This window comes from Lithobates pipiens, unplaced genomic scaffold, assembly GCF_037356315.1.
Source record: "Lithobates pipiens isolate NorthernLeopardFrog02 unplaced genomic scaffold, aLitPip1_a1.2 Scaffold_3, whole genome shotgun sequence".
NCBI classification, from domain to species: Eukaryota; Metazoa; Chordata; class Amphibia; order Anura; family Ranidae; genus Lithobates; species Lithobates pipiens.
Window position 1 is genome coordinate 60,105,208 of NW_027507790.1, and position 26,914 is coordinate 60,132,121.

The following is a 26,914-nucleotide window of genomic DNA, read 5'->3' on the forward strand; positions in this document are numbered from 1 at the left end:
TTCATCCCTTACGCATACTCTTACCCATACAATCCCCTTCAGGGCATTCTTTTTTTAATAGTTATAATATGAGATGTGGTAGGAGTGTTTTGGGAATTAGCTCTTAGGTGATTTCTCTTCCTTCATATAACAACTAATAGCCCTGAGCCAAGGCAGAAGAATGGTCAGTCAGTGAGTGGCCACAGTCTGATACTAAGCTGATATTTCTGCTCCAACAGGGAGAGAATACAAATGAATAACAGAGCCCTTGCACGCAAAGGAAAGTTGCACGGTTATAAAAATTTGAGGAAGGGGTTATAGTCTTATAAATGCCAAAATCTTGACTGGTTCTCTGTAAAGCTGTTTTAAAGTCACCCTAACTGGTATTACACCATAGATATACACTAGCATTATGACACACAGTAAGAAATACATTTGAAAGTAGCAAATGATTGATTCAGTAATAATTTTTCAACTAGGGCTCACGTGGAGATTTTATTATCTAGACACATTGGTCATTCTTACCCAGCACCTAGATCTCAAATTCTTTCGTTTCATATCCAGGAAGCTGGAATATTATCTGTAAATATTAACTTTTTCAAAATGGCGAATCAATGGATTAATCACCATTGAGTCCCACAACAAAATATATAATAATCTCTTGTCTATATACACTTTTTGCTCTTGCTCTTTTGACACACTGCAAATGGAGAATTCAGCATAAATCCAACAACAAAAAGCTGTAAGCAGATGGCTGTGAAATGTAGTTAAACCTAGACACCTGAACATGAAATTTAAATAAATAAACCACCAGTGTGGCATGGATAAAAGGCATACCCTGGCTGAAGAATAACATCCTCATATAAGGCTCTCTGGCGGTTGGAGAGACGGCACTTTAGGACGTGCTCATATTTTTTTGGCAGCTGCTTTTCAACTTCTTTCTTTGACCTTCTTAGTACAAAAGGTCGAACAGTCTAAAAAAAGAAAAAACAATCAAGGAACTACCTTGAATCACAAAATAGTATGAAAATTATGAATACCTTGAAATCTTTCCTAAGATATGGTGCACCTGAATATTTTTGACCATTTACTGAACCACTAAACCATAGTTGGAACTATGGATCATTTTGTTGATGCTCTTTCTGGAGCAAATGTATATAAAATATTTTGTTTGTTTTTAAGGGGCTCCCACTTTGTAGAGGGTCATTGAACCCAAGCTATTTGTCTCCACTAAGAACATTAACTCCATTAGAGGAGGATCCATATCCAGCACCTCAATTCTTCCTCATCTTGGGTATTCAGTGCAGGCTGAGTGCAGTCAGCCTAATGAAACCTAATCCCTGACAAAATACTGTACTGTTGCTCTTAGGACAGTGTCTCAAATACCTATTTAACAAATGCACATTTAAAATTAGTGACTTTCACAGAATTCTACAAAGCACAGTTGTAAAGCATTAACTATTCCCAAAAGGAATCTGCCACTAAGCTTAAGAACCGTCTCCAATACCAGTATGCAGCCTGTGAGATAAGAAAACAGTACTGTCCATCGATGTATTATACAGGTCTTATGCTTAAAGTGTATTTAAATCCTGACAATAACCTTCTCCTATGTATTCTATACATAGGAGAAGTTTATTGAAAGCATTTTGTTACCTGTTGATTATGGCAAAATACCTTTTGATTTTGCAAAAATCTACAAGCCTGATAACTTTCTCTGCACGAGGAGGAGTTATGGAGATGAAAGGGGAGGGAGAATAAGGAGAGGGCTGTGTCCTTTGTAATCCATTAGAAATGAAGCAGGCAAGGCTGACACCATGTCCTTAGGATTTTAGGGCTCAAACATACTGTGTTGTCAGCTCAAATGGGAACACGCTATATTTCTATCACAACATCCATCAACATTTTTTTCTGTACTAGCAGCACGTTTAACCACTTTAAGACCGGGCCTCTTTTTTAGATGTGTTGTTTACAAGTTAAAAACAGTTTTTTTTTTTTTGCTAGAAAATTACTTAGAACCCCCAAACATTATAATTTTTTTTCTAACACCCTAGAGAATAAAATGGCGGTCATTGCAATACTTTCTGTCACACCGTTTTTGCTCAGCGGTCTTACAAGCGCACTTTTTTTAAAGAAAAACAAACTTTTTTTGAATTAAAAAATAACACAACAGTAAAGTTAGCCCAATTTTTTTTTCTATTGTGAAAGATAAAGTTACGCTGAGTAAACGTATACCCAACATGTCACACATCAAAATTGCGGCCGCGCGTGGAATGGCAACAAACTTTTACCCTTAAAAATCTCCATAGGCGACATTTAAAAAATTCTACAGATTGCATGTTTTGTATTACAGAGGAGATCTAGGGCTAGAATTATTGCTCTCGCTCTAACGATCGCGGCAATATCTCATATGTGTGGTTTAAACACTGTTTTCATATGCTGGCGCTACTCACGTATGTGTCACTTTTATTCCTATTACAAGGAATGTAAACATCCCTTGTAATAGAAAAAAAGCATGACAGGACCTCTTAAATATTAGATCTGGGGTCAAAAAGACCTCAGATCTCATATTTACACTAAAATGCAATAAAAAAAAATGTCATTTAAAAAAAAGAAAAAGAAAATAATAAAATGGCCCTTTAAGAGCTATGGGCGGAAGTGATGTTTTGACGTAGCTTCCGCCCTGCAGTGTCATGGAGACGGGTGGGCGCCATCTTCCCCTCGTCTCCATATACAGCCACAGTAAGGATCCGATTGCCTCCATGAGGGCCCTCTCCCACTGCTGATAAAAGTGATCTTGCGGCGAATCCGGGGTTGGGGCAGCTAGCTGCTGCCATAACAACAATATCCATCCTCAAAGCAGGGACGTACATCGGCGTGCGGCGGTCCAGAAGTGGTTAAAATATGGAAAAATCTGGATGTGCTGCAAAGATGTGTTGCATATGTGCAATTCTGTTTGGCCTGACATATGTTTTGAAGACATATTGCCTGTAAAGGCCATGAAAACTCTCCTATCTGCAGTGTTTCTTACACCTTTCAAATGGAAGAGCCTCAGCATTCCATAGAATCAAATCCGTGGGGGAACACCACATTATGGACATCCACTAGCAGTGAAAATGCAACCCCATAATATCTAGCATGAAATAATAGCATCCCTAAAAATTATGAATACTCCATACACAGCAGTATTGTTAGATAATTAAGCTGATCTAGATCACATGCTGCAATTAATATGGAAACCATATTGTCATAAATTACTACATAACTAGCAGCAATGAAAGTGAACATTACCAACCCTGTGCAACATTATGAAAAGTTTATGGCAGTTTTCTTGGTTTTCTTCTCCATTGGTTTTCAGAGGAAAGTCCAGGTAAGGTTTGGAAATTCCTGGGATTAAAAAATGCATCATGGTCCAGTGATCTTTCCACGTGTTTTGGAGTGGAGTGTCTCTGAGAAGCAACCGGTTCTGGCTGTAAAAAAGACATAACAATTAACATCCAGTAAAGTCAAATCTTATGTGTGTGTGTATTCATCACACATGAACTGTCAGAAGCAAAACTGTCTTACGCAATAAAAACATGAGGGAATTAAACATGATGCAGTATACCACACTATCCCAATTAAAACTCTTTTTAGATTGCTTAACCTGGGGGCTGGCTTTAATATAAAAGTACAGCAGGTCAACACCCCATTAAAGAATATGTTACACTAATGTTTACCATGTGATTGCATTAAAAAGTATCCTGTTCTCTTTGTTTTGCTCTCTTTGTGCGAAATACTCGGTGATTCTGCCAGGCCCCCCGACTTCCTATTTTAAACTGACCACATTAGGCAGAGAGCACATCCATCTCAGCGTACTGTAGTCAGTTTTCTGGCTATATGTGAGAAGAGTCTGGCTGTCCTCCAATAATCAGTGTTCTGTTGACACACCTCCCTGCCCAGCCATTACTGAGAAGATCAGTGTACTGCTCTACTTCCACTTCCACCTTTCTATAAGCTTCTTATGCATCCAAGAACAAAGATTATGTAATCACTTATTTTTTTAAAAAGAAGGTATTTATAATGTTTCTTTTATTATCTATATACAAATGTTTGGTCTTCCATTTCTATTTTAAATTTAATGGGTCCAGCATGCTTTGCTAACAAAAGGACATGGAAGGACTCTATATTAAAAATTTATATGTGAAATATAAATTATTCAAAAGTCATAATAGGGTTTTTATAACAGCTTACCTGTAAAAATCCTTTTCCTGGGAGTACATCATGGGACACAGAGCCATAGTATTAACATATGGGTATATAGGCACCTTCAGGTGATGGACACTGGAACACCCAAGACAGGAAGTTCAGTCCCTATATAATCCCTCCTACTCCCAGGAGTACCTCAGTTTTTGTAGCAAAGCAATATATACAAATCCCAAAAGAGGGGCGGGACCTCTGTGTCCTGTGATGAACTCCAAGAAAAGGATTTTACAGGTAAGCTGTTATAAAAATCCTATTTTCTTTATCGTACATCACGGGACACAGAGCCATAGTATTAACTATATGGGACATCCCATCGCAACGCTACTTGAGGGGAGGGAGACACAACCCGCAGGGTGCCCACAGACTTGAGGACGTATACTGCTGCCTGCAGCACACTGCGCCCAAAGGCAATATCCTCATGCCTTTTTACATCCACCTGATAAAACCTGGTGAATGTATGTACTGAAGACCAAGTTGCGGCCTTACAGATCTGAGCCATGGAGGCCCGGTGATGCACTGCTCAAGAAGCACTAACTGCTCTGGAAGAGTGCGCCTTGACTTTAAAAGGTGGAATCTTACCCTTTAAAGCATAAGCCTGAATTATAGCTTGCGAATTCACTTAGAAATAGTGGATTTTGACGCTGCTTGTCCTTTCCTAGGACCTTCTGGCAGCACAAATAAGACATCAGTCTTCTGGATCTGAGTAGTCGTCTCTAAATAGACCTTGACTGCTCCCATCACATCAAGACAATGTAGTGACTTCTCTTCCCTAGAACATGGTTTTGGAGAAAAAGATGGAAGGACAATATCTTGGTTCAGGTTAAACCCTGAGACCACTGTAGGCAGAAAACTTGAACGAGGACGCAACACGACCCTGTCCTTGTGAATAATTAAATATGGCTTTTTTACAAGAAAGAGCAGCCAATTCCAAAACCCTCCTTGCTGAGGACATAGCAACCAAGAATACTAACTTTCTTGTCAGAAGGACTAAGGGAGTATGCGGTTCAAAAGGCTGTTTTTGTAACACTGACAAAACTAAGTTCAAGTCCCAAGGGTACAAAGGTGATCTAACTGGCAGATTAAGCCGAATCACCCCTTGAATAAAAACCCTCACCAAAGAATGCGAAGCAAGCGGTCTTTGAAATAAGACCAATAAGGCCAAGACTTGGCCCTTAATAGTACTCAAGGCCAGCTTCATCTCTAACCCTAATTGTAAAAAGGCAAGAATTCTGTCTATGCTATACTTCCTATAGTCCACTGATAGCCCACCTTTCTTCAGAATGTGGGTTTCAATAGCCAAGCCGTTAAATTTAGAGTTTGTAAGGTAAGATGGAATACCGGCCCCTGTGAGAGTAGGTCTGGGCGTAGTGGGAAGGGACCATGGGCCACCCACCGCCATCTTTATGATTTTTGCATACCAGGACCTTATGGGTCAGGCTGGGGTTACAAGAATTACCTGCTTTCCTTCCAGCTTGATCCTGCAAAGAAGTTGTGCCAGCAACTGAATAGGGGGGAATACATAAATCAGTGAAAACTGATCCCATGGGGTCATTAACGCATCTGTTCCGCATGCGAGTGGATCCCTTGTCCTGGACACAAAGTTGACCAACTTCATGTTGAACCTGGACGCCAGAAGATCTACGTTCGGAGTCCCCCATTTTCGACAAACAGCCAGAAAATTGTCGGTGTGAAGGGACCATGGCTCAAATAATCCACCTGTCAATTCTCTATTCCCAGAATGAAAACTGACAATAGGCACAGAAAATTCATTTATGCCCAAGTTAGGATATGGTTCAGCTCCCTCTGCTCTGCAAGACTCTTGGTGTCCCCTTGGTGATTGATATAAGCCACAGCTGTGGCATTGTCGGATTGGATCCTGACAAGACAACCCTGTAACCTGAATGTCCAGGCCTTCAGAGCCAGACGAGCTGCCAGAATCTCTAGGATGTTGATAGGCAGGGTTCTTTCAGTTCTTGACCACTGTCGCTGGACAGTTGTCCTTTCTAGTACTGCTCCCCAACCTGAAAGGCTGGCATCTGTCGTTACCACTTTCCAGATAACTGGTCTAAAGGATTTTCCTTTCAGTAGATTCCAGGTTACCAACCACCAACTGGGGCTCTGGGATATCCTTGGGGACAGCCGCACTGGCAAGTCTAGAGCTTGAACCGTTTTGTTCCAAGCAGACAGGATACTGTTTTGCAACAGTCTCGTATGGAACTGGGCATAGGGAACCAATTTGAATGAAGCCACCATCTTTCCTAATAACCTTATGCAAAGGCGAATGGAGGGATCTCTTTTCTACCTGACCATCTGTACCAGCTCTCTTATAGCATTGATCTTTGCCTGAGGCAAGAACACCTTTTTCTGGGCTGTGTCTATGATCAGACCCAAATACTCCAGCCTTTTTAGTGGTTTTAAGGATGACTTCTCTATGTTGAGAATCCAACCTAGATTTTCCAAGTCGATTGTAATGCGCACACTTTGCTCCAAATGGTCCACCGACTGGTCTATTAGCAATAGATTGTCCAGGTACGCCAAGGCTGTTATGCCCTGCGTCCTTAACCTGGCTAGAGGTGGAGCCAGAACTTTTGTAAATACCCGGGGTGCTGTAGCCAAACTGAAGGGCAAGGCTACAAACTGAAAATGATACTGTTCTACCTCGAACCGCAGAAACTTTTGGTGAGCGAGAAATATAGTAACATGCAGATATGCATCCCTGAAGTCAATAGAAGTTCTCCTCCTTGTAGGATAGAAACCACCGACCTGATTGACTCCATGCAAATACAGCGGACCTTCAGGAACTGATTTCGATTCTTTAGCTCTGGAATGGGTCTGACATCTTCATTCGGTTTGGTAACGTAAAGATGTTTGAATAGAACCCCAAACTTTGATCTTCTGTGGGGATAATCACCCCCTGAGCCAGGAATCGGTCTAATGCCCGAAACAGAGACTGCCTTTTCCCTGGATCTTTGGGAATGTTGATCTCAGAAAACGAGGCGGTGGAAACTCCTGAAATTCCAGTTTGTACCCTAGAGTTATTGTGGAGATGACCCATCTGTCCTGAATTTCCTCCTGCCAAACTTCTGAGATCTGCAGAAGTCTTCCCCCCACCCTGGCGAGTTGGGGCGCCCCTTCATAATTAGGCTTTAGAATTCTGTTTTGCAGGTTTCCGCCCCCAGGAATTCTTTTGCACCTGAGCCTGACCCTGAGGTTTTCCTCTAGACTCTGACGGTGGAGGCCATCTCAACTGCCTAGAGGCAGATGCCTCTGGTGCTGGAGAAAGAGCCCGCTTAAATGAAGGGAGTTTACTCCTTTTTTTGACTGGCAAAAGAGTACTTTTTCCACTTGAAATCTTTTGAATGTATTTGTCCAAATCCTCCCCAAATAGCCAATCCCCATGAAAAGGAAAACCAGTCAGGAACCTTTTATATGTTGCTTCGGCTGACCAATTTTTTAACCACAAGATCCTTTGTATGTGCACCAGTACAAGCGCAAGGTGAGACACCTGGTGGATAGAATCCTTGATGGCGTCAATGGAAAAATGGCAGTTTGGTCAAGTCCCGGGCCTGTTGTACAGGAACCTCCTTAAGGGCCTGTTTAAAGTGGTCCTTCAGGGACAGACAGATGCCTATTTCAGCGACTGCAGGCTGAGTAACTGCACCTGCCAAAAAAAAGAGGGTTTCAGCAGGAATTCCAATCTCTTATCTGTTAAGATCCTTAAGCATTTGAGCATTGTTTACTGGTACTGGACAAGACTTTTATTCACACTGGACATAGCAGCGTCAACTGCTGGAACATTCCATCTTTTGGTGAATTTCTCCTCCATGGGAAAAAGTACTGAAAACCTTTTTGGAGGGAGAACATGCTTATCTGGATGATCCCATTCAGCATAAATAAGCTGTTCCAGTAATGCATGGACGAGAAACGCATGCAAAGTCTGCAGAGGTTTTAAGGAACCCAAAGAAGAAACTGAACTTTCAGCCGACTCTATTAGGGGCAGCTTGAAAGCAGAACGGACCATTTCTGTAAGAGACTTTACCAGCAACTTTTCAGATTGCGAGGCTGAAAAGGGTTCATCCACTGTTGATTCCTCAGAAGAGGAGTTATTGGATTGCCTTTCCTCCTGATCCCCTACCCACTGTTCCCTTGATAAAGGGTCTGAGGTGGGGGAAGAGGATCTACCACGCTTCCTATCCCTTTGGATGGAAGATGCGATTAAAGCCGATAGTCTCTCCTCTAGCCCCAGCAGGGCGGAGGAAAAGGCATCTTCAGTCATGTGTACAGGGGCTGTGATGTTAGAAACAGCTGCAACACCCACTGTTTCCAATAGCTCACCCTGGCTAGCCACTTCTGGTATTTCAGGAGAAGATGACCGTGTGGAGGCATGACTAGAGTCCTCAGCCCCTGGGGGCGATGCTTTAGGTACCTTTTTGAGGTGGTTGCACCAGCCTTTTCGGGAGGCATAGTCCTAAGCACAAAAGCAGAGGCACTAAGTAAATGCACTACTTGCTGAGCAATAGTCTAGCAATACAATGCTACTAATAAAGTTCAGCCTTGTGCTGAGTAAAATGTATTTCCTCTAATTGGGAATGCCTGTATGCAGCGCCTTAAGTGCCCCCACCGCTCCTGTGTAGGAATTCCCCCTGAATAATGCTGCATGAACTAGACCATACACATGCTGTCTTAGCTGCTGGACACAGAGCTGAACTGAGAGTCAGTGTACAAAGGTATGTGCATGTACTCCCTCTAGTGGAGAACTTAAGGCATGACAACATTTTACTCAAGGAAGAAAAACCATAGGTGGACTTTTTACAGTTCCTAGGCTTCTTCCCTTACCTTATCCTCGCCGCAGGATACTGCTGATGACAGACAGATCCAAACTTCACCCATCACGGCGGGCTATGTTTAGCAAAAATTCAAGGAATGGACCCCTTTTTATCAGGGTTCCAATCCCTTGGACCTGTATAGCAACCCGTCAAGAAAAGGCGTTAAAGGCAAAACCTCCATCTTCTTATACGAGGCCTGGGTACCATCCACCTTGGCCTCAGTGGCACTTTAGAAGGACCCGTCAGTGGAGGCTAATTAAATCCAACAGGGATCCCTCCAGTAGAGCTCTACAGAGCACATCTTCACTCGTGACCAGCACCTTAGACACTGGCGAAAAAACTGAGGTACTCCTGAGAGGAGGAGGGGTTATACAGGGAGTGAACTTTCTGTCTTGGGTGTGCCAGTGTCCATCACCTGAAGGTACCTATATACCCATATAGTTAATACTATGGCTTTGTGTCCCGTGATGTACGATAAAGTAATAACATTTTTTTAAAAGATCAGCAACAGAGCTGCTTAGCAACTGCTGTCAAGTTGTTCCTTCATGAGTATAGTTCAGTACTGGTTCTAATATAGACCTGGAAAGTCACGGTTTTCATCCAAGTTTTATCCTATGTTGAGCTTTGATGAAGGGAAGTGGTTTTGCCCACAAAATACAATGGCTGCTTTTAAATAACTTTTTTAACAACAGTTAAAATTATCTTGGATTCTTATATCCAATTTTGGCCCGGTGTCCCTGTCCGTATTTCTTTGGCTTAATCACTTGCAGAACACCCACCATGCATTTATTGCAGCAGGGAAGCAGCTCTGCAGCAGATCATATACCTAGTATGTGATCTAACACTTACTGATCTGGGGGGTACACGTGCCATGCCAGCATCCTGCTCCCGCTGTTATCACACACAGCAGGAGCCCAGCCACGGGTATCGTGGATTCCATTTCCGCTGACACCCACCAATTATACAGGCAGAATTACAATCTGCCTCCATAAACAAAGCAGATTTTTGTTCTGTCCGAAGGAAAGGCATCAATCCTGTATTTCTGCAAAACAGAAAACATGGATCTTTGCCTTCCCCTAGTCAAAGCACCTCCCCTACAGTGAGTAAGCACAGGTTAGGCACACAGTTAACCCTTTGATTGCTCCTGATGTTAACCCCTTCCCTGTCAGTGTCATGAGTACAGTGACAGTGCATATTTTTTAGCACTGATCACTTATTAGCTTCACTGGTCCCCAAAAAGTGTTAAAAGTGGCAGGTGACTGATTTGTCAGCCACAATAAATATGGCAGTCTCGCTATACGTCACTGATGACCGCCATTACTAGTAATAAAAAAAAAAATATATATATATATATATATATATATATATATATCCCATAGTTTGTAGACGCTTTAACTTTTGCCCAAACCAATAAATATACGCTATTGGGATTTTTTTTTTACCAAAAATATGTAGCCAAATACATATTGGCCTAAATTGATGAAGAAATTATCATTTTTTTTTTTTTTATTGGGTATGTTTTATCAGAAAGAAAAATTTTTTTTTTCAATGTTGTCTGTCCTTTTGTGGTTATAGCGCAAAAAATAAAAACCGCAGAGGTGATCAAATACCACCAAAAGAAAGCGCTATCTGTGGGGAAAATAGGACTAAATGTTATTTGGGTACAATGTCGCATGACCGCGCAATTGTCAGTTAAAGTAACGCAGTGTTGTGTCGCAAAAAATGGTCTGGTCGTGAAGGAGGGTAAATCTTCAGGAGGTCAAGTGGTTAAACTATATTTCTACAGGCAGTACAGACTGTCTTAGATAGCTGTTTCCTTTTCAGAGGTCATTCCTTGCTTTTCCTGAGAAAGCACACACATCTTTAATAATGAACTGATAATTAAAACATGATAATAAAGCCTTTTCTTCACATCACCTAGGCAGATTGAAGATGGCTTCCCAGTGCTTCTCATTCATATTCCGTATCTGATGTACCTCATCCAGCACCAGGTACCTCCACCTCATCTTCATGAAAGCCTGGATGCCCTTAAACAGCTGCTTGTAAGAGGTGATGCAGACGTGAAAGTTGTTTGGCTCCCCCCACCTCTGTACCACAACAAAAATTAAATTATGATGAAAACATAATTCAAATTATAACTGCATGCTATACGCAGAAAAAACAAACATGAAAGTTCATTTATTTTTTACAAAAACAGACTGCCCTGGGCAAAATTGGTGGCAAAATATGAACATGACGCTGTTAGCTCAAAATACGTTTTTATATATATATATATATATATATATATATAAAAAATCTTTATTTATGTGTTCACCGTTTGGCTGCTTTTCATAGAGAGCCAGTCACAATCTCCTGACATGCAAATAATTCGCAGTAGTGTGAACCCAGCCTAAAGCACACTCCGTCAGGAGTTAGCGGAAACCTTGAGGGCATATACACAAGCCTAAAACATGAAAAGAAAAAAAAAAAACTTAACAAGTAGGTTCATCAGACCTCCCCCAATAAGCCGCCGCCACCACAAGGGCCACACACACCTATATATATAGATGCTGGGAAAGAAGATTAGGACCATCATCATGAGAGGTGACCTCGCCTACAGTGTCGAAACATTAGGTCAGTTTGTAATGCACTTTAGAAGCCAAACATTTAAAAGAAAGTAAAACATTGTGAACACCCAAATTAGAAAGGGAAAAGAAAATCAAGCACGTACCTAAATTCTCGCTGTTAACCTAGTCGCTCACACCAATGACTGCTGATGCGCTGTAACGAAGGTAGAAAAGAGAAATAGAGGATGGCCGTTCCTATGGCGAGAAGAAATTCTAGCTCACTGCTGCTGAGAGCGCATTCGCTGTCTAAGAGAGTCTTCTGCCAGTTCTAGCAGCGCCAAGTCCAAACTAGAGGAAACGAACCATGGGTCAGAAACATGATCTAGCCACGCTACCCATATGCTGGTGAAGCGTTCATGTGTACCCTTGCAAGTCGCTGTCCAGTCCTTCGCATCTCTGATCTCGTTCCCCTTAACTATCCACTCCTCAGACCTGGGAATTCGTGTGCACTTCCAATAAATTGGCAGGAAGCTCTTAGTCGCATTCAAAAGGTGAGGCAACACACTTCATTTATACTGGCTGATCAGCAAAAGAGGGATGTGAAAGAGATAGTGTTTTCCGGTGATAGGGGAATGTCTCAGCCAAGGATATCCTTCATCTGGGCATTGATCTCTTTCCAAAAGGGTTCTATCACAGGGCATTTTCACCACAGATGCAATAGCGTGCCTCTATAACCACAGCCTCACCAGCATAGATCAGAAATAGAGAGGTATATTCGCGACAGGTCAGCGGGGCCCTCACGTGATAGAATCTTATAATTTGTCTCTTGCATTTTGGAATCTAGTGAACTAGAATGAGTAAGCTGGTACAGGTAGGTCAGTTGAGCCTCAGAGAACTTGAGATTTAAATCTTGTTCCCATGCTCGGATATGCACAGACTTGGCTTTAGAAGTGGCGGAAGCCAACAGTGGATATTGTTCAGAAACCATTTGGGGTATAGGTTCTTCAGCTATAAAAAGACGTTCAAAGGGCGTGAGAGAGGATATGTCTCTAATAGAACAGCCATGCCCTGTGAAAACAGGATGGAGTTGTCTGTTACGCCTGCAGTCCATAGGGCCTCCAAAGCCTCTAAGGCCAGCAGCTTACTGTTTTCCATGAATTTATCACAACTGGCATTGCCATCATCTGCCCATGGTCCAAAGAAAGCGATCTGTTCACCAGTGGGAAACAAAAAAAAAAACCCCAGCAGAGCCAACGGGGACACATGGGGGTGCCAGGTCCAACAAGTGATTAATCCGATCCCAAACTCTAATAACATGGGACGTCAAAGAAGTGCTGTCTGATAACCCCCTATGCTCCCGGGCCAGCCATGGAGTGAAAGACAAGTTTCTGCCTGCTATACGCTTTTCTAAGGATATCCAAAGCTTAGATTGCGTATGGAAACACCAGGATCCGCTGGAGAACTATGGCCTTTTAATATCTCTGGATATCTGGAATTCCAGACCACCCGTTTTATTTGAGTGCCGCAGCACTCTAAGCGATTTGTGGTCTCTGTGCATTCCACACAAACTTGGCTAACATGCTGGTAAGTTGGGAGAAGAAACCTCTGGGGTACAGGCACCATCTGCATGCAGAAAAGTATCCTTGGGAGGATATTCATTTTTATAATGTTCACTCGTTCTACCCAAGTAAAGGCTATCTTAGTCCCGCCTAACTGTGGCCAACAGTGAGGGATAGTCATTAGTATATAGTGTGCCAAAGCTGTCAGTGAGCTGAATACCCAGATACTTCAAAGAGGACTTGGCCCACGAAAAGGCGAAAGCTGTCTGAAGGCTGCTTGCTAGGGGAGGGGGCAATTGGATAGGCAAGATCTCTGATTTTGTGAAATTGATTTTGCAATTTAAAAGTGTCCCAAAAAGCTGGAGTTCTCGCATCAGGTTAGGCAATGAGAAAAGGGGAGTCAGTTGACCTTCACCTGGGCAGTGGGAGCTGAATACAGAGTTATGATCCACGATAACATGTTCGATCCCAACCCCAGGATCTCCAAGAACACCTTAAGGTAGGTTCAGTCCACTTGGTCAAACACTTTTTCTCTGTCTGGAGATAAGATCAGGTAAGGCATGGGGTCCTGACAGCTACAGGCCCATTGTATAGTTTGAGTAGCCCTGAGGGAATTATCTCTTGCCTCTTGGCCCATAATAACTCCTGTTTGGTCCTGATGGATAATATGTTTCAGGCGATTCACCAGGATTTTTATATGCGTGTTAAGCAGTGAAATGGGGCGGTAATTTTGTGGTAAGGTGGGGTCTTTACCATGCTTCAGAAGAATTGTAATGTGAGCCAGTAGGGCCTCCGAAGGGATTTGGCTACCACTCGCTATAGAATTGAAATAGCTCCACATTGGTGTATCCATCTGGGCCAGAACTTTTCCCACCAGGCAAGGAATACTGTGGTTTCAATTTCAAGGGGAGTAAAAGGAGAGACTCCAGAGTGGATCACAGTCCTTCAGTCAAGGGAGGGAGACCTGCTGAGGCCAAATATTCATGGACACTGGACAGCCTGGCAGCCTAGGTATCATGGGTTAACTTTGAGCCCAGATTATAAGATTGGCATAGTAATCACGTAACACTGAAGTGATTTTGGAGGAATGAACAACCACATCTCCAGTAGGAGAGTAAAGCTTATGGACATGTGTTTGAACGCATCTTTTAGGGAGAGCCCTGGCCAGCATCCGGCGCCACTTATTCCTGTGCTCTTAGAATTCATGAGACAGATAACGTTGGTACCTACGGACTTGGTGGTAAGTGCGAGAAGAGCTCCGAAGTTCAGTCGGCTTTGTTAACGCCTCAGATTCTCCATGACACCTATGTCGAAGTTTGGCCTGTTAGAGAGCATGAAGGACCCTCTGAAAGTCAGCCTGGTGGGCCTTCTTGAGTTTAGTGTGCAAGGAAATTAATTCCTCCTGCACCACTGCCTTATGACTCTGCCAGACTATCCCTTCACTAAGGTCGTCCGTAGTGTTTTCCTTAAAATAATGGTTAAGGACTTCTTTAACCCTTGAGACCACCACAGTATTATCCAGTAAATTTTCATTAAGCCGCCAAGACCATGCTCTATGGGTGCCTAGTGGGCAGCTAAGGGTGACAGAGATGGTAGCATGGTCTGAGATTGTAATATTCTCAATGGACACCGACCGCAGGAGCTCAAGGGTAAGGTGGTCTATACATAGGAGGTCAATACGGGTATATACATTATGAACTTTAGAGTAGTAACTAAAGTCCCTTCCTGAAGGGTGAAGCACTCTCCAGCTATCTAGCAAGAGATGGGTCTGAAGGGTTTTGCGGAATTTAAGGAAAGCATAGGAGTGAGTCAGCCGGCTACGTGTCAAGGGACTCAGGACTAACATTAAAGTCCCTACTGAGCATCAGAGTACCCTCCTAAAATTCCGCCAGTATTTCCAGAACTGCATCAATGAAGGTGAGTTGATTAGTATTGTGGGGGTAAATAGTAGCAAATGTAAACATTTTCCCAATAATTGCCCCTTCAGGAAAACATAGCAGCCCTGGTGGGTTTTAAGGGATATTATTTGTGGATTGCTATAGCCATACCCCTGGATTTAGATACCAGAGATGTACTAAGGAACCACTGATTATATAAATGGTTGGGCAACTTAGGTACCGACAGAGGGGTGAAATATGTCTCCTGCAAGATCATCTGGGCTCCCAACCTTTTCAACTCCAGCCACAGCTTGGTACATTTGTGCGGAGAACAAAGGCCCCAAACATTATAGGAAATTACCTTGAGAGCAGCCATGGTGGATTAGGAGGGTAGGCAAACCACCAAAAGTGCCAGTGGGCACGGTGTGAGCGATGGAGTAAGAGATACATCCTGAGAGAAATGAAACAAAAATAAAAGAAAATTTGATCTCCCACAATGTAGTCATCTGTAGGTTAGGCTCAGGCCACAACTCCACAAAGAAGGAGACCCTCAGCCCTAACCCGTGATTCCTACAGGGATCTACCCCTGTATAGGTTTGACCTACATGGGGAACGTGAACCGTCATTAGAGGGACCAAGGGTCTCCTCTTCTGTTTACCACACCTGACTGGGTGCCATTGGAGAGGGGAAGCCACTATAAGGTGGCCAAAAGTTCCAGTCCAAGGCCAGGGCGACAAGTCCAAGGTTAATGCAACATGAACATAAACAGTAACTACTCAATATTAGTTAAAACTTGGAGCCAGCCTGCCGAGTCTGGACTTACACAGAAGAAGGACCAGGGGAGGAACCAGAAGCAAGACGCTGGGGACCTCTCTTACGGCCCTTGCGTCTGGCAATTGAATAATGGGGAAGTCCAATGACCCTCTCCAAACCGGGGAAATCGACTGGATCCAACTCAAGAGCGGCCAGAAAGCACGGGAGATCATCCTTGATAAGCAGAGTGACCGGTCATGCCTCCCTGGCAACCTGTAGGTTCAATGGGAAACCCCAGCAGTAGGTGAGACCCACCTTCTGGATGGCGGCCAGAAGGGGACGAAGTGCCCTATGCTGCATGAGTGTATGCAGCCTCATCAAAATCAAAATATGATTTTCTGTGCAGTTTATGCATAATGCGATCTACAAGTAACATCGCTAGGGTTGTCAGCATTTTGAGGAGGTCTGAATGCCCTGTGGGCCCAGTCAATTTCATTGGGAACTGTATCGGGTAACTCCAATACTTCTCTTAATATACCGACCAGAGTAGGGATAATATCTTTGGGGCCCGTGGCTTCGGGCAGGCCATGGATATGAATATTTGACCGCCAGCAACGATTTTCAAAACCATCTGACATAGCAGGGTCTCAATTTTTTGATCCTGTGCTACACATCTCTCCTTGAGTAAAGATATATTGGGAACTGTCTTATCAAATCTCTGCTTAAGTGTCTCTCATCTTTTCCCCAGCTGTGAAGTATTGGATTTGAGCTGTGCCCCCGCGCCATCTTGGAAAACACGTTGCCTGTCCATTGGGTCTTGGGAAAACATGATTCCAGCTGCCCCCATAGGGAGAGATCGGTTTTCGGTGGCTGGGAGGAGGTCAGGCGGCATTGTGGCATGGCAGGAGCCCGCAGAGAGTGGAATTTCCCCTGTATGCTGCTGAAGAAGCTGTGGCGCACACTGAGCTGAAGAGACACACGTCTTCACTCCTCCATAGCTAGGACACCCCCTTAAAATACTTTTTCAACAGAAACAAATGTGTATTTTCAGTCAGCATCCATTATGAGCTCTCACTGTAAATTTTACTTACATCTGTAGCTTCCCCTTTTATTGTCTGTCTCCTATGTATGATAATCCTTGCTAACTCCAGATATATTACCTTCTCTCTTGTCCATTGAGGGACACAGGTAGTCATATACTGTTGGCTTATACTGCCACCGACAGGAAGACTGGACAATGGCAGACATAAAAATTGTAAGCCAGCCTATGATAACCCCTTCCACTCCCAGCGTGCCGTTTTTTGTGGGGGTTTTTTGTTCGTTTTTTTAGCTCTGCTGGCATCCTTCCTGCTGCTGCTGCTGCTCCTGCTTACAAGAACCATGTGAAACTCCGATCCTAGGGTTGTTCCTACTGTCCGCCTACAGTGACTTTGTCCCCTTGGCAGCCTGACTTTACACCCACTTTCAGCGCTTTGGTTCATGAGTACCTGAGGTTTTGCCTTGTGCCTCGTACCAGGGTGTCAGGCCCACTGTAATAGGTGCCTCCAGCTCACACTCCACTAGCAGCTCCAATGCTGTTAAATGCAATGGCATCTCCTCTGCTCTACCCAAGGATTTCGCTGCAGTCCTGCAGGAATGTTTGTTTACAAAATAGCACAGATGTTTCTGACCACAGAGATCACAAGCATGCTCCCATTCCTTCCTGTGCAGAGACTCTGACTGATCTGCCCACAAAGTCACTGGTCTCTGCATTATCAACTGCTGATACGCTGTCTGATGCAGAGTCTCTTCAGTCCTTGATGGATCAATCTGCTTCTGAGGAGTCTCAGTCTTATGCTATCACTTCAAAATTATTTTAGCTCTCCATCTAGGATCTTTTGGACTGGATAGGATTACCAAGTATTTCTTAATGCACCCACTCAGTCTTCCTTTATGGAAACTGAAAACATCCTGACAATATACTTGTAACTTTTAAGTGGCTATTAGTCGGCAGTTTGAGGAAGACCTTGTTAAAAAGTGGTCTGCCGCCTCTGTAGATCTGGTAGTTTTTCATCTTAACAAAGCATCTACCATCCTAGCAGAGCATGCACCTGTCTTTAAATCATACCACCAAGGGCTAAAGGCCCTCTCAAAAGCCCTGTCCTTTCTGACACTTCGTGTATGAGCCATTTGTCTATAAACATGAGGGGGGAGGGGGCACTTTTGGTAAAGTGTTGGACTGCAGAGCCTGCAGCTAAAAGGGTTTGATTTGCATAGCCTTTGAGGTGAAAAGCGCTGCCTTGGATGCCAGAGGTGTCAAACGTACTCATCTTCCCCAGATGCCTAAGGCAGGTCACACACAGTGTCAATACATGGTCACAGGAAAGCAATGAGCTTGATTCCCAACACAGTCAGTGTTTATATGGGAATCCCTCCTGCTGAGCTATTGTCTTCTCCCACAGAAGACGACAGTGATTATTGCTAGCTGCTAGCAATAATTGCAAGTAAAATCCAGCAGGCTGGTTGTACTTAAGTTGATCGATTGAACAACCTGGTACATTCAGCCTGCCCATACACGGTTCGAGAACTGAACTGCCCAGCATAAGGCTCACTCTGGGAAGGCTCACCCATCATAGTAGGCCAACAAAACTCACTACTTCATGGCCTCCAGGTCCAGATCCAGTCTCGCTGGCAGTCCTCATGCAAACCTTGAAGTTCCAAAACCTCAGACAAGTCTTCTTCAGCATTAGGTTGGGCCTCTACAGAGGTGGACACTTGGACAGTCTGCATCTCACAGCTCCAGCCAGTTATACATACACATCACTTCCTGGTTCATGTTTTGTGATGACAGCATCCGAAGCTACTTCCAATGCATTTTGTTGCCTGGACATGTTGCTTCCTCAGGGAGATCCCTTCCTCAATTTAAATAAAGGTTTTGTTTTTTGTTTTAACAGTAAAGCACTATGGACTGTTTGTTTTGTTTTTGATACTGTGCCTGGAGGATCGAAAGATAATGGGTGGAACTCGCTGGATGACAGCGGATCCTAATTAAAGAAGACAAAAGCTATTTATGACCTTACATTGTATGTGGGTCATAAACATAAGGTGAGAGCACAACTGGTGTTTGTGGTGCACAGAAGGTGGAGGAAGAGTGGAATGAACAATATATAGGATTATGAATGCACAGCCTTACAAAAAAGTAACATGGGAAGGCTTTATTAATGCACTGTGCACAAAATATATTTGATTTAAGGTTATGTTTTCTGTACATTAGAAATGAGTCACTACACAATTGCGATTTAGAAGTAAATAAAAGTAAAAATACACAATTTTTTGTATAATCATCAGGAAGTAACCATAATGCTATGTACACACAGTTGGACTTTCCAACGGAAAATGTGCGATCGGGTGGCGTTGTCGAAAAATCCGTTAGTGTGCGGACTCTATCTGACTTTTTCCCTCGGAATTTCCGACACACAAAGTTTGAGAGCTGGAGCTAACATTTTCCGACAACAAAATCCGATTGTTTAAATTCCGATCGTGTGTAGACAATTCCGATGGACAAAGTGCCACGCATGCTCAGAATAAATTACAAGACGAAAGCTATTGGCTACTGGCCTCTTTATAGTCCCGTTGTACGTGTTGTACGTCACCTCGTTCTGAACGATCGGATTTTCCGACAACTTTGTACAACCATGTGCATGCAAGACAAGTTTGGGCCAAAATCCGTCTGAAAAAATCTGACCGATTTTGTCGTCGTAATGTCTGATCGTCTGTAAAGGGCATAACTCTTAACTCTTGCCATAACAAGAGAGGTAGGGGGATCCTGTCCTGGGTAGAAATTCACATACAAGCCTTGTCTGCCATTTTCATTCCAGGTGTGGACAACTGGCAGGTATATTTCCTCAGATGTCCATGCATCGACTAGGAGGGAGTGGCCTCTACACACAGAGGTGTTCCAGGACCTATGTCGCAGGTGGGGGATGCTGAATATGGGCTGCTTGGCCTCCAGGTTCAACAACAAACAGGAAAGATTGGTCTCCAAGTACAGGGATCCTATAGTGGAATATGTGGATGTTTTGGAGGTTACGTGGGAGGAGGACAACGTGATTTATGTCTTTACACCCCTGAAACCTCTTCCTCATCTGCTTCATAGGATACAACAGAGGGCATTTAGGTGATCCTTATAGCCCTGGATTGGCCCAGGTGGATGTGGTACTCTCCCGTCTGATAAAGACTTCTGGGGGATGGTGTCTGACTGTCTGTATCTTTTGTCTCAATGACTGATTTACCATCCAGCTTCACAGCTTGATGGCTTTAAGGGCATAGCGATTGAAACCCAGGTTCTGAGGCACTCTAAACCCTAACTCTAAACCTGTTATTCTCATAATGCTAAAAGCTAAGAAGTCTTCTTCTCACAAGGGCTATCGTAGTAATTGGAAGGCATACTTTGCTCAAGGTGCAGGCTTTCACATAAGGAAATTCTCTGCGAGACCAATCCTTGCCTTTTTACAGATAATTCTGGACCAGCATTTAGTTCTGTGCTTCATTAATGGTCAGGTCTCTGCCCTTGCAATCTTTTTTTACGAGACCATTGGCTTCCCATTCTTTGGCCAAAACCTATGGCTCCCCCTGTTCACCCCCTTGTGTCTTCATGGGATCTGAATTTGATTCTCTTAGTGCTTAAAAAAACACCATTTGAGCTTATAAGGGCTATTCCCCTTTCCACTCTTACCTATAAGAGCTGGTGGCCTTATCCTGTAAAGAAATCTTTTTGGTCTTTCAAGGTAGTGTTGAGGCCCACAACTTCCTTCCTACCCAAGGTTGTTTTCATGCTGACATTTCAACCAGAACATCAATCTTCCATCTCTTTGTCCAGCTCCAGTTCCATCAGAAGGAGATCTACTTATATAGCCTGGATGCAGTTCGGGCTGTGAGAGTTTATCTGGCAGCCACTGCTTCCCTCAATAAAAATCTTTTTGTCATTCCTAAATGTCTACATAAGGGCTGTAAGGTTCTTGTTCCACCATTTCTCTATGCTTTAGCCAGACCCTACACTTAGCCTTATGGTCTCAAAGGATCAGATGCAATGCTTTCCTGTCAAGGCACACTCCACTAGATCTGTAAGTGCATCTTACACTCTTCAGCATCAGGCTGACCATTCTCAGATTTGCAAACCTGCCACCTGGTCTTCTTTTCGTATATTTTTCAAGTTTCCCAGGTGGATGTTCTGGTTCCATCTGATACCAGCTTCGGATGTAATATCCTTCAGGCAGCTCTTTGAGCTGCAGACAGTCAGCAGCCCTGTTTTGTGTGGGCCTGCTAACATTTTGTTTGGCACCCTTCAGCTACACAATTTTTGTGTGCACCACACAATCTTTTTTAGGTTTATTTTGTTTTAGTTCATTGAGGGACACAGGTTCCACCCTTCTGTGTTTATGATCAAACTTTTGATACTGCTTTGCTGCAAAACTTGGTTATGCTGGGAGCAGGAGGTGTTGTCTTAGGTGGGCCTATCATTTTCTGCTTGTCCATGTCCAAACCTTCTGTGGCCAGCAGAATAACCCACCTGTATATGACTTCCTAAGTCCCTCCAAGAAAAGGATTGTACGGTGAATACAAACATCCAAGTGTTACTATTATTTTATCTTTGGTCATGAAAGGGGTTAGTTTTGGCAGATTAAAAACTATTTTAGCCACAAGGTAGACCATCTCAAATTAACAAGGTAAATAAAAATATTTTTTACACTGATTAGTGAAGTGAAATTGTTTATTTAATGCCCCTTTTCCAGCACAAGTGAGTAAATAAATATTTCCATGATTGCCAGAGAAGCTTAAGAAATATTACAAATTATTCAAAAATTGTGTACGCTAATGAGAAATAACAAAAGCAAAGATCTGTAAAACACTGACATCTAGTGCTTAATGGGAATCCGATATGAGAAAATATGCAGACTGGTATTGTTTTCCTTTATTTTGAATATGCTCGTTGACTAGCTATCTTGGTGATCCATAGGCTTTAATACTTTTTGGAGTCAGTGACATGGAATAAGTATGTAAATTTTATTTAATTAGATTCAATTTTTACTTGTTTCTCATCAGTAATTCAGTGAGACAGCCAGGCACACAACATTTCAGAAGGAGATCAGAAAAGGCAGTGTCCGTATTGCTATAAACATTGTATTCTTTAAAATAAGACAATGCAGATTCTGTCTAGCATTGTACAGTGCCTTGAAAAAGTATTTGTACCCCTTGAAAGTGGAACATAATTGTGAAGTGGAAGGAAAATGCTAAATGGTTTTCAAAATTTTACAAATAAATATCTGAAACGTGTAGTGTGCATTTGCATTCAGCCCTCCTGAGTCGATAATTTGTTAAACCACCTTACGCAGTAATTACAGCTGCAAGTCTTTTTGGGCATGTATTCAGCCCCTTTACTCTAATACTCCTAACTAAAATCTAGTGAAACAAATTGCCTTCAGTAGTCACCTAATTAGTAAATGGAGTCCACCTGTCTGTAATTAAATTTCAGTATAAATACAGCTATTCTGTGAAGGCCTTAGAGGTTTGTTAGAGAACCTTAGTGAACAAACAGCATCATGAAGGCAGAGGAACACACCAAACAGGTCAGGGATAAAGTTGTAGAGAAGTTTGAAGCAGGGTTAGGTTATAAAAAATATCCCAAGCTTTTAACACCTCACAGAGCACTGTTCAATCCATCATTTGAAAATGGAAAGGGGGGGGTGTGACCGGATGTGCAAGGTGGAGTGAGTGAGAGATGTGAGACGCCGTGTGTGACTCTCTCCCAGACCCCCATGACGAGAGTGTAGAGCGCTTAGTGCTACGGCCGGACGCAGCGTGAGGTGGGCTGGAGCTGATCATCGAAGCTGGACGGGAGGAGGAGTGACAGCGTATCACTGTACTATTGTGCCGAGCCCTCGGAGATTCACGTTTTCTTCCTGGTTCCGAACCCCAGCGAATATGGCCGAAGAAACACGAGTCCCCCCGACCAACGCCGAACGCTTTTGAGTCCTGCCGAGAGACGCCGCACACAGTGGACATCAAGAGGCTCTCCCGCTCTCCAGTAAGCCGCGATAGGAGGAAGGAGGTAAGCGGCAGGATTGCGGGGGAGGGAAGAAGTCGGAGGTGTGAGGGGCATAGCAGGCGGAGGTTTGGCAGAGCAAGTTGTGGACATAGCGATGCCTGAGAACTGGTAACAAGTAAACAAGAGGGCGCTGGCAGGGGGTGAGAAGGACTTATAGCTCTTTTCTTTTCCTGGATCTCATCGCTTCGTTTTGTGCTCTAAGACGAATGAATGATAAACCTGGGTAGAATATGCAAAGAAGTACCTGCTGTAAAAACGAACGTCTGTAAGCAACGAACCAGGAAGTATGTGATATTTGAATTGAGTGCTTGTGGACTGGCTATAAGACAAGATCAGTATCGCATTAATTGATCAATTGAGGGATGGTGGCTGTTCCAAAAATCAACTGGTTGAACGGTACTTGAACTAGTGCGTGCAAACAAATGTCTCTTGTGAAGCATTAAAACAGGAAGTTTTTGTGATACATGAAGTGAATACTGGAGAACTGGTTATAAGATACGGCTAATATTGCACTAAGCGATTAACTGAGTGATGGGCGGCTGGGTTAAAAAGTTAAAAATATATTAAAATACGATATACCCAGGACTGTTCTGAAGAAAGGGGCGAGAAAAGGAAAGTAAGATGCAGCACCTGCGTTCTGCAAAGGAAAGAGGGGAAAAAAGTTCGCAACAGTCTGCCACAGCAGCTAAATTAGAACAATTTGCTCATAACCCTGTACAGTCATCTCAGACCCCTCCAAAAAAAGGGCAGACAAAGGGGCAGCATGGAGTAATGTCTGAAGGGAAAAGCACGGGACAGTCAAACATTAATATTAATACGCAGGCTGGAGCAGTGGCAAAATGTTCAGTTAATAAAAATGCGGGTGCAGGGGAACAGAATATAGAGATCACAACGGGTGACTCTCCTCCGTTAGAAAAAGAGCCAACTATTAAGGACGTGTTATTGGCCGTAAACGCATGTAACATCTCACTGAAAGAACTCTGTAATCAAATGAAGGGAGTGAAGGAAGATCTAATGGTGGTAAGGCAAGACCTACAGAAAGTGGTGGAAAGGACGACAGAACTTGAGATAAGGACTAGCAGATTAGAAGACGATACAACATTCCTAATTAAAGAAATAGAAAGCCTGAAGGAGCAGTTCAGTGGATATAGAACAAGAATGGACGAAATGGAAAATAGGCTCAGGAGGGACAATGTGCGAGTAGTGGGGCTTCCGGAAAAAAGTGAGGGTGTAAACCCTGCTGAATTTATGGAGCATCTTCTGGTTGAACTGTTTGGGAGGGATGCTTTTTCAACAGCGTTCTCAATAGAAAGGGCGCATAGGGTACCCTTTAGAGCACCATTGGAGGGGGGCCGTCCCAGGCCATTATTAATGAAATTACTCAATTATAAGGATAAAGTGGTGTTATTACGGAAGGCAAGGGAAATGGGGAATGTACTGTATAAGGGTGTTAGAATTTCTTTATATTCTGATTTTTCCCCAGAACTTCAGAGAAAAAGGGTAGAGTTCATCCAGGTGAAACGCAGGTTACAGAAGCTCAGGGTGCCGTATGCTCTTCTTTATCCTGCAAAGCTAGGGATTAATGCACTAGGGCATACTCAGGTTTTCTGTTCCCCAATGGAAGTGGAAAAATGGATAGAAGAAAATAAAGAAAAGTTGTAGTCGTTGGGGTTCCTAGTACTGAGTGGGATAGGAAGATAGAAAGAGATGGGGGGATGAAGTATGTGTTTTTTTTTTTTTTGGTTTGTTGTGTCTGAATGGGAGGGGGGCCGGGAGGGAGGTAACACACGGCGAGCGTACTAGGTGTGGGTGGCAAATAGGTAGTGAAGAGAGTGGTATAAGGTCACTAATAGCCCCTAGGGTAACACCTAGGAAGGTGGGGGAGGGGTGGGAGGGAGGTAGAAGGGGGGGAGAGGGGGTGGGTGTAGTAGGGAAAATAGGGGGGAGGTGGAAGGGGAAAAAAAATATGTATGCACTAATAAATGGAGTACAGGAAATAACTCAAATCAAGAAAGGACACAAACTGGGGGGTGGTAAAACTTGGGGTGGTAAAAAACAAGGAAAATATATTGGTCACAAGAGGGAAAATGGTAATAAACAATTATATGGTATAAATTATATCAAAAGACACATAATATATGAATTAATGGGGACTCTTAATAAATTTGTTTTTACACAAGGGAGTAATATTTGGGGAGCGCGGTATAAGGTAATAAAAGAAGTTAGGGGGGAGTTGGTGGGTACTGGGAGACAAATGGTTCTCAATAGTGTCCTCAATAGACTGGTTATTTCGCTCTCTCTCTTTCCTGCCCTAGTTTTTGTTTTTTTGTTTTTTTTCTTTCTTCTCTCTCTCCTCTTTATTTGTTTATGGCTATGCAGGACGGTAAAATTAAGATAGGCTCCTGGAATGTGAGGGGCCTGGGGATGCAGGTGAAACAAAAAGCTGTGCTATCCTTGTTGGAGGGATGTGGAGTAGAGCTGCTCTGCCTACAGGAGACCCATTTAAATAGAGATACAATATACCGGTTGCAGAGTAGAAAATATCAATTTCAATATCACTCTGTTTATTCGACATATAGTAGAGGGGTGAGTGTCTTGGTAAAAACGGGGGTGAATTTTGTATGTAAGCGGGTCAGCCTGGATGAAAAGGGCAGATACATTTTCTTACATTGCCTAATTGAAAATAGAGAATGTATGTTGGCAAATATCTACATCCCTCCACCATTTAAAATGGAAGTGCTTTTTAAACTACAGGAATTTTTAGTGGGGATAGATGGTGTTCCTATAATAATAGTAGGGGATTTCAACACGGTATTGGATATTAAAATTTATAGATTCCCAGAAAAAACACTGGCGGAACCAGCTTGGCAGGGGAGGTTGGGACAGTACCTGGAAGAAGTAGGACTACGGGATTTATGGAGAACTGGGAACCCGGGAGCCCGGCAGTATAGTTGTTACTCGGCCACGCATACTACGTTATCCAGGATTGATATGATACTGGGGAATGACCTGGCCTTACAAATGGTGGAAAAGATTGAATATCAGCCCAGGGGGATTTCAGATCATTCCCCAGTGACAGCAGTATTAAAAATGAGAGAACGTAAGGTACAGAGGTTGTGGAAAGTGAACCCGCTCTGGTTAGAACTGATAAAAAAAGAGACAGAAGAACGCCCTGAGAGAATTCAGTGGGAATTAAAAGAATTTCTAAAAAATAACCGGGGTACAGTAACATCAGGGATCCTGTGGGATACTTTGAAAGCTTTCTTGAGGGGTCTTATGATCCAATCAATAGCAAAAATAAACAGAAAGTCTAGGGAACAGGAGGTACAAATAGGGAGAGAAGTGTTAGAGGCTGAAAGAGATTTTATTAGCGATCCCACTCAGGGCAAAGAAAAAATCTGGTTAGATAAACAAGAAGAACTTAGGCTATTAACTCTGAAGAAAGCAGAGATTCAACATATGTTCCAACGCCAAGCCTCCTTTGCTGAAGGGGAAAGCGTGGGAAAAATGTTGGCACAACTGGTGAAGAATAACTCGGGTCCCTCCTCAATTTCGGCGATTAGGATACCTGAGGGAAAGGTTACAACAGAAACTGGGAGTATATGCCAAGCATTTGAAGGATATTATAAAAATCTATATACTGCACAGAAAGTGGGGATGGATGAGCAAATGGAAACATTTTTAGGTCAACTAGAGGTACCATGTTTGAAACAAGAAGAAAGAGAGGAACTGGAAGCCCCAATAACTTTGAAAGAACTTCAGGAAGCAGTTGCGAGTATGCCAAATCAGAAATCGCCTGGGCCGGATGGACTACCGATTGAAGTCTATAAAAATTTTGGCGAGATACTGCTTCCTGAACTCCTGGAGATGTTAAGAGGAGCATATGGAGAGGGTAAATTGCCTCCATCAATGATGGAGGCGGTTATAACCCTGTTGTACAAAGAAGGGAAAGACGCCCTAGATGTTGCAGCGTATAGGCCAATTTCTCTCCTGTGTACCGATACAAAGATACTGGCCAAGGTATTAGCGATTAGGCTTAATCGAGTTA

General features: G+C 43.1%; 1 protein-coding gene across 11 annotated transcripts in view; it reads right to left on the reverse strand.

The window, feature by feature from the left end:
* Positions 1-26,914, reverse strand: part of LOC143940418 (E1A-binding protein p400-like) — a 303,118-nt gene that overhangs the window by 140,683 nt on the left and 135,521 nt on the right. For all 11 annotated transcript variants that reach the window (XM_077461750.1, XM_077461754.1, XM_077461752.1 and 8 more), the window contains 3 exons: positions 10,965-11,134; positions 3,272-3,446; positions 817-953 (listed from right to left, as the gene is read on the reverse strand). In XM_077461750.1, the coding sequence (XP_077317876.1) occupies positions 817-953; positions 3,272-3,446; positions 10,965-11,134 (482 nt within the window). The remainder of the gene's footprint in view (positions 1-816; positions 954-3,271; positions 3,447-10,964; positions 11,135-26,914) is intronic.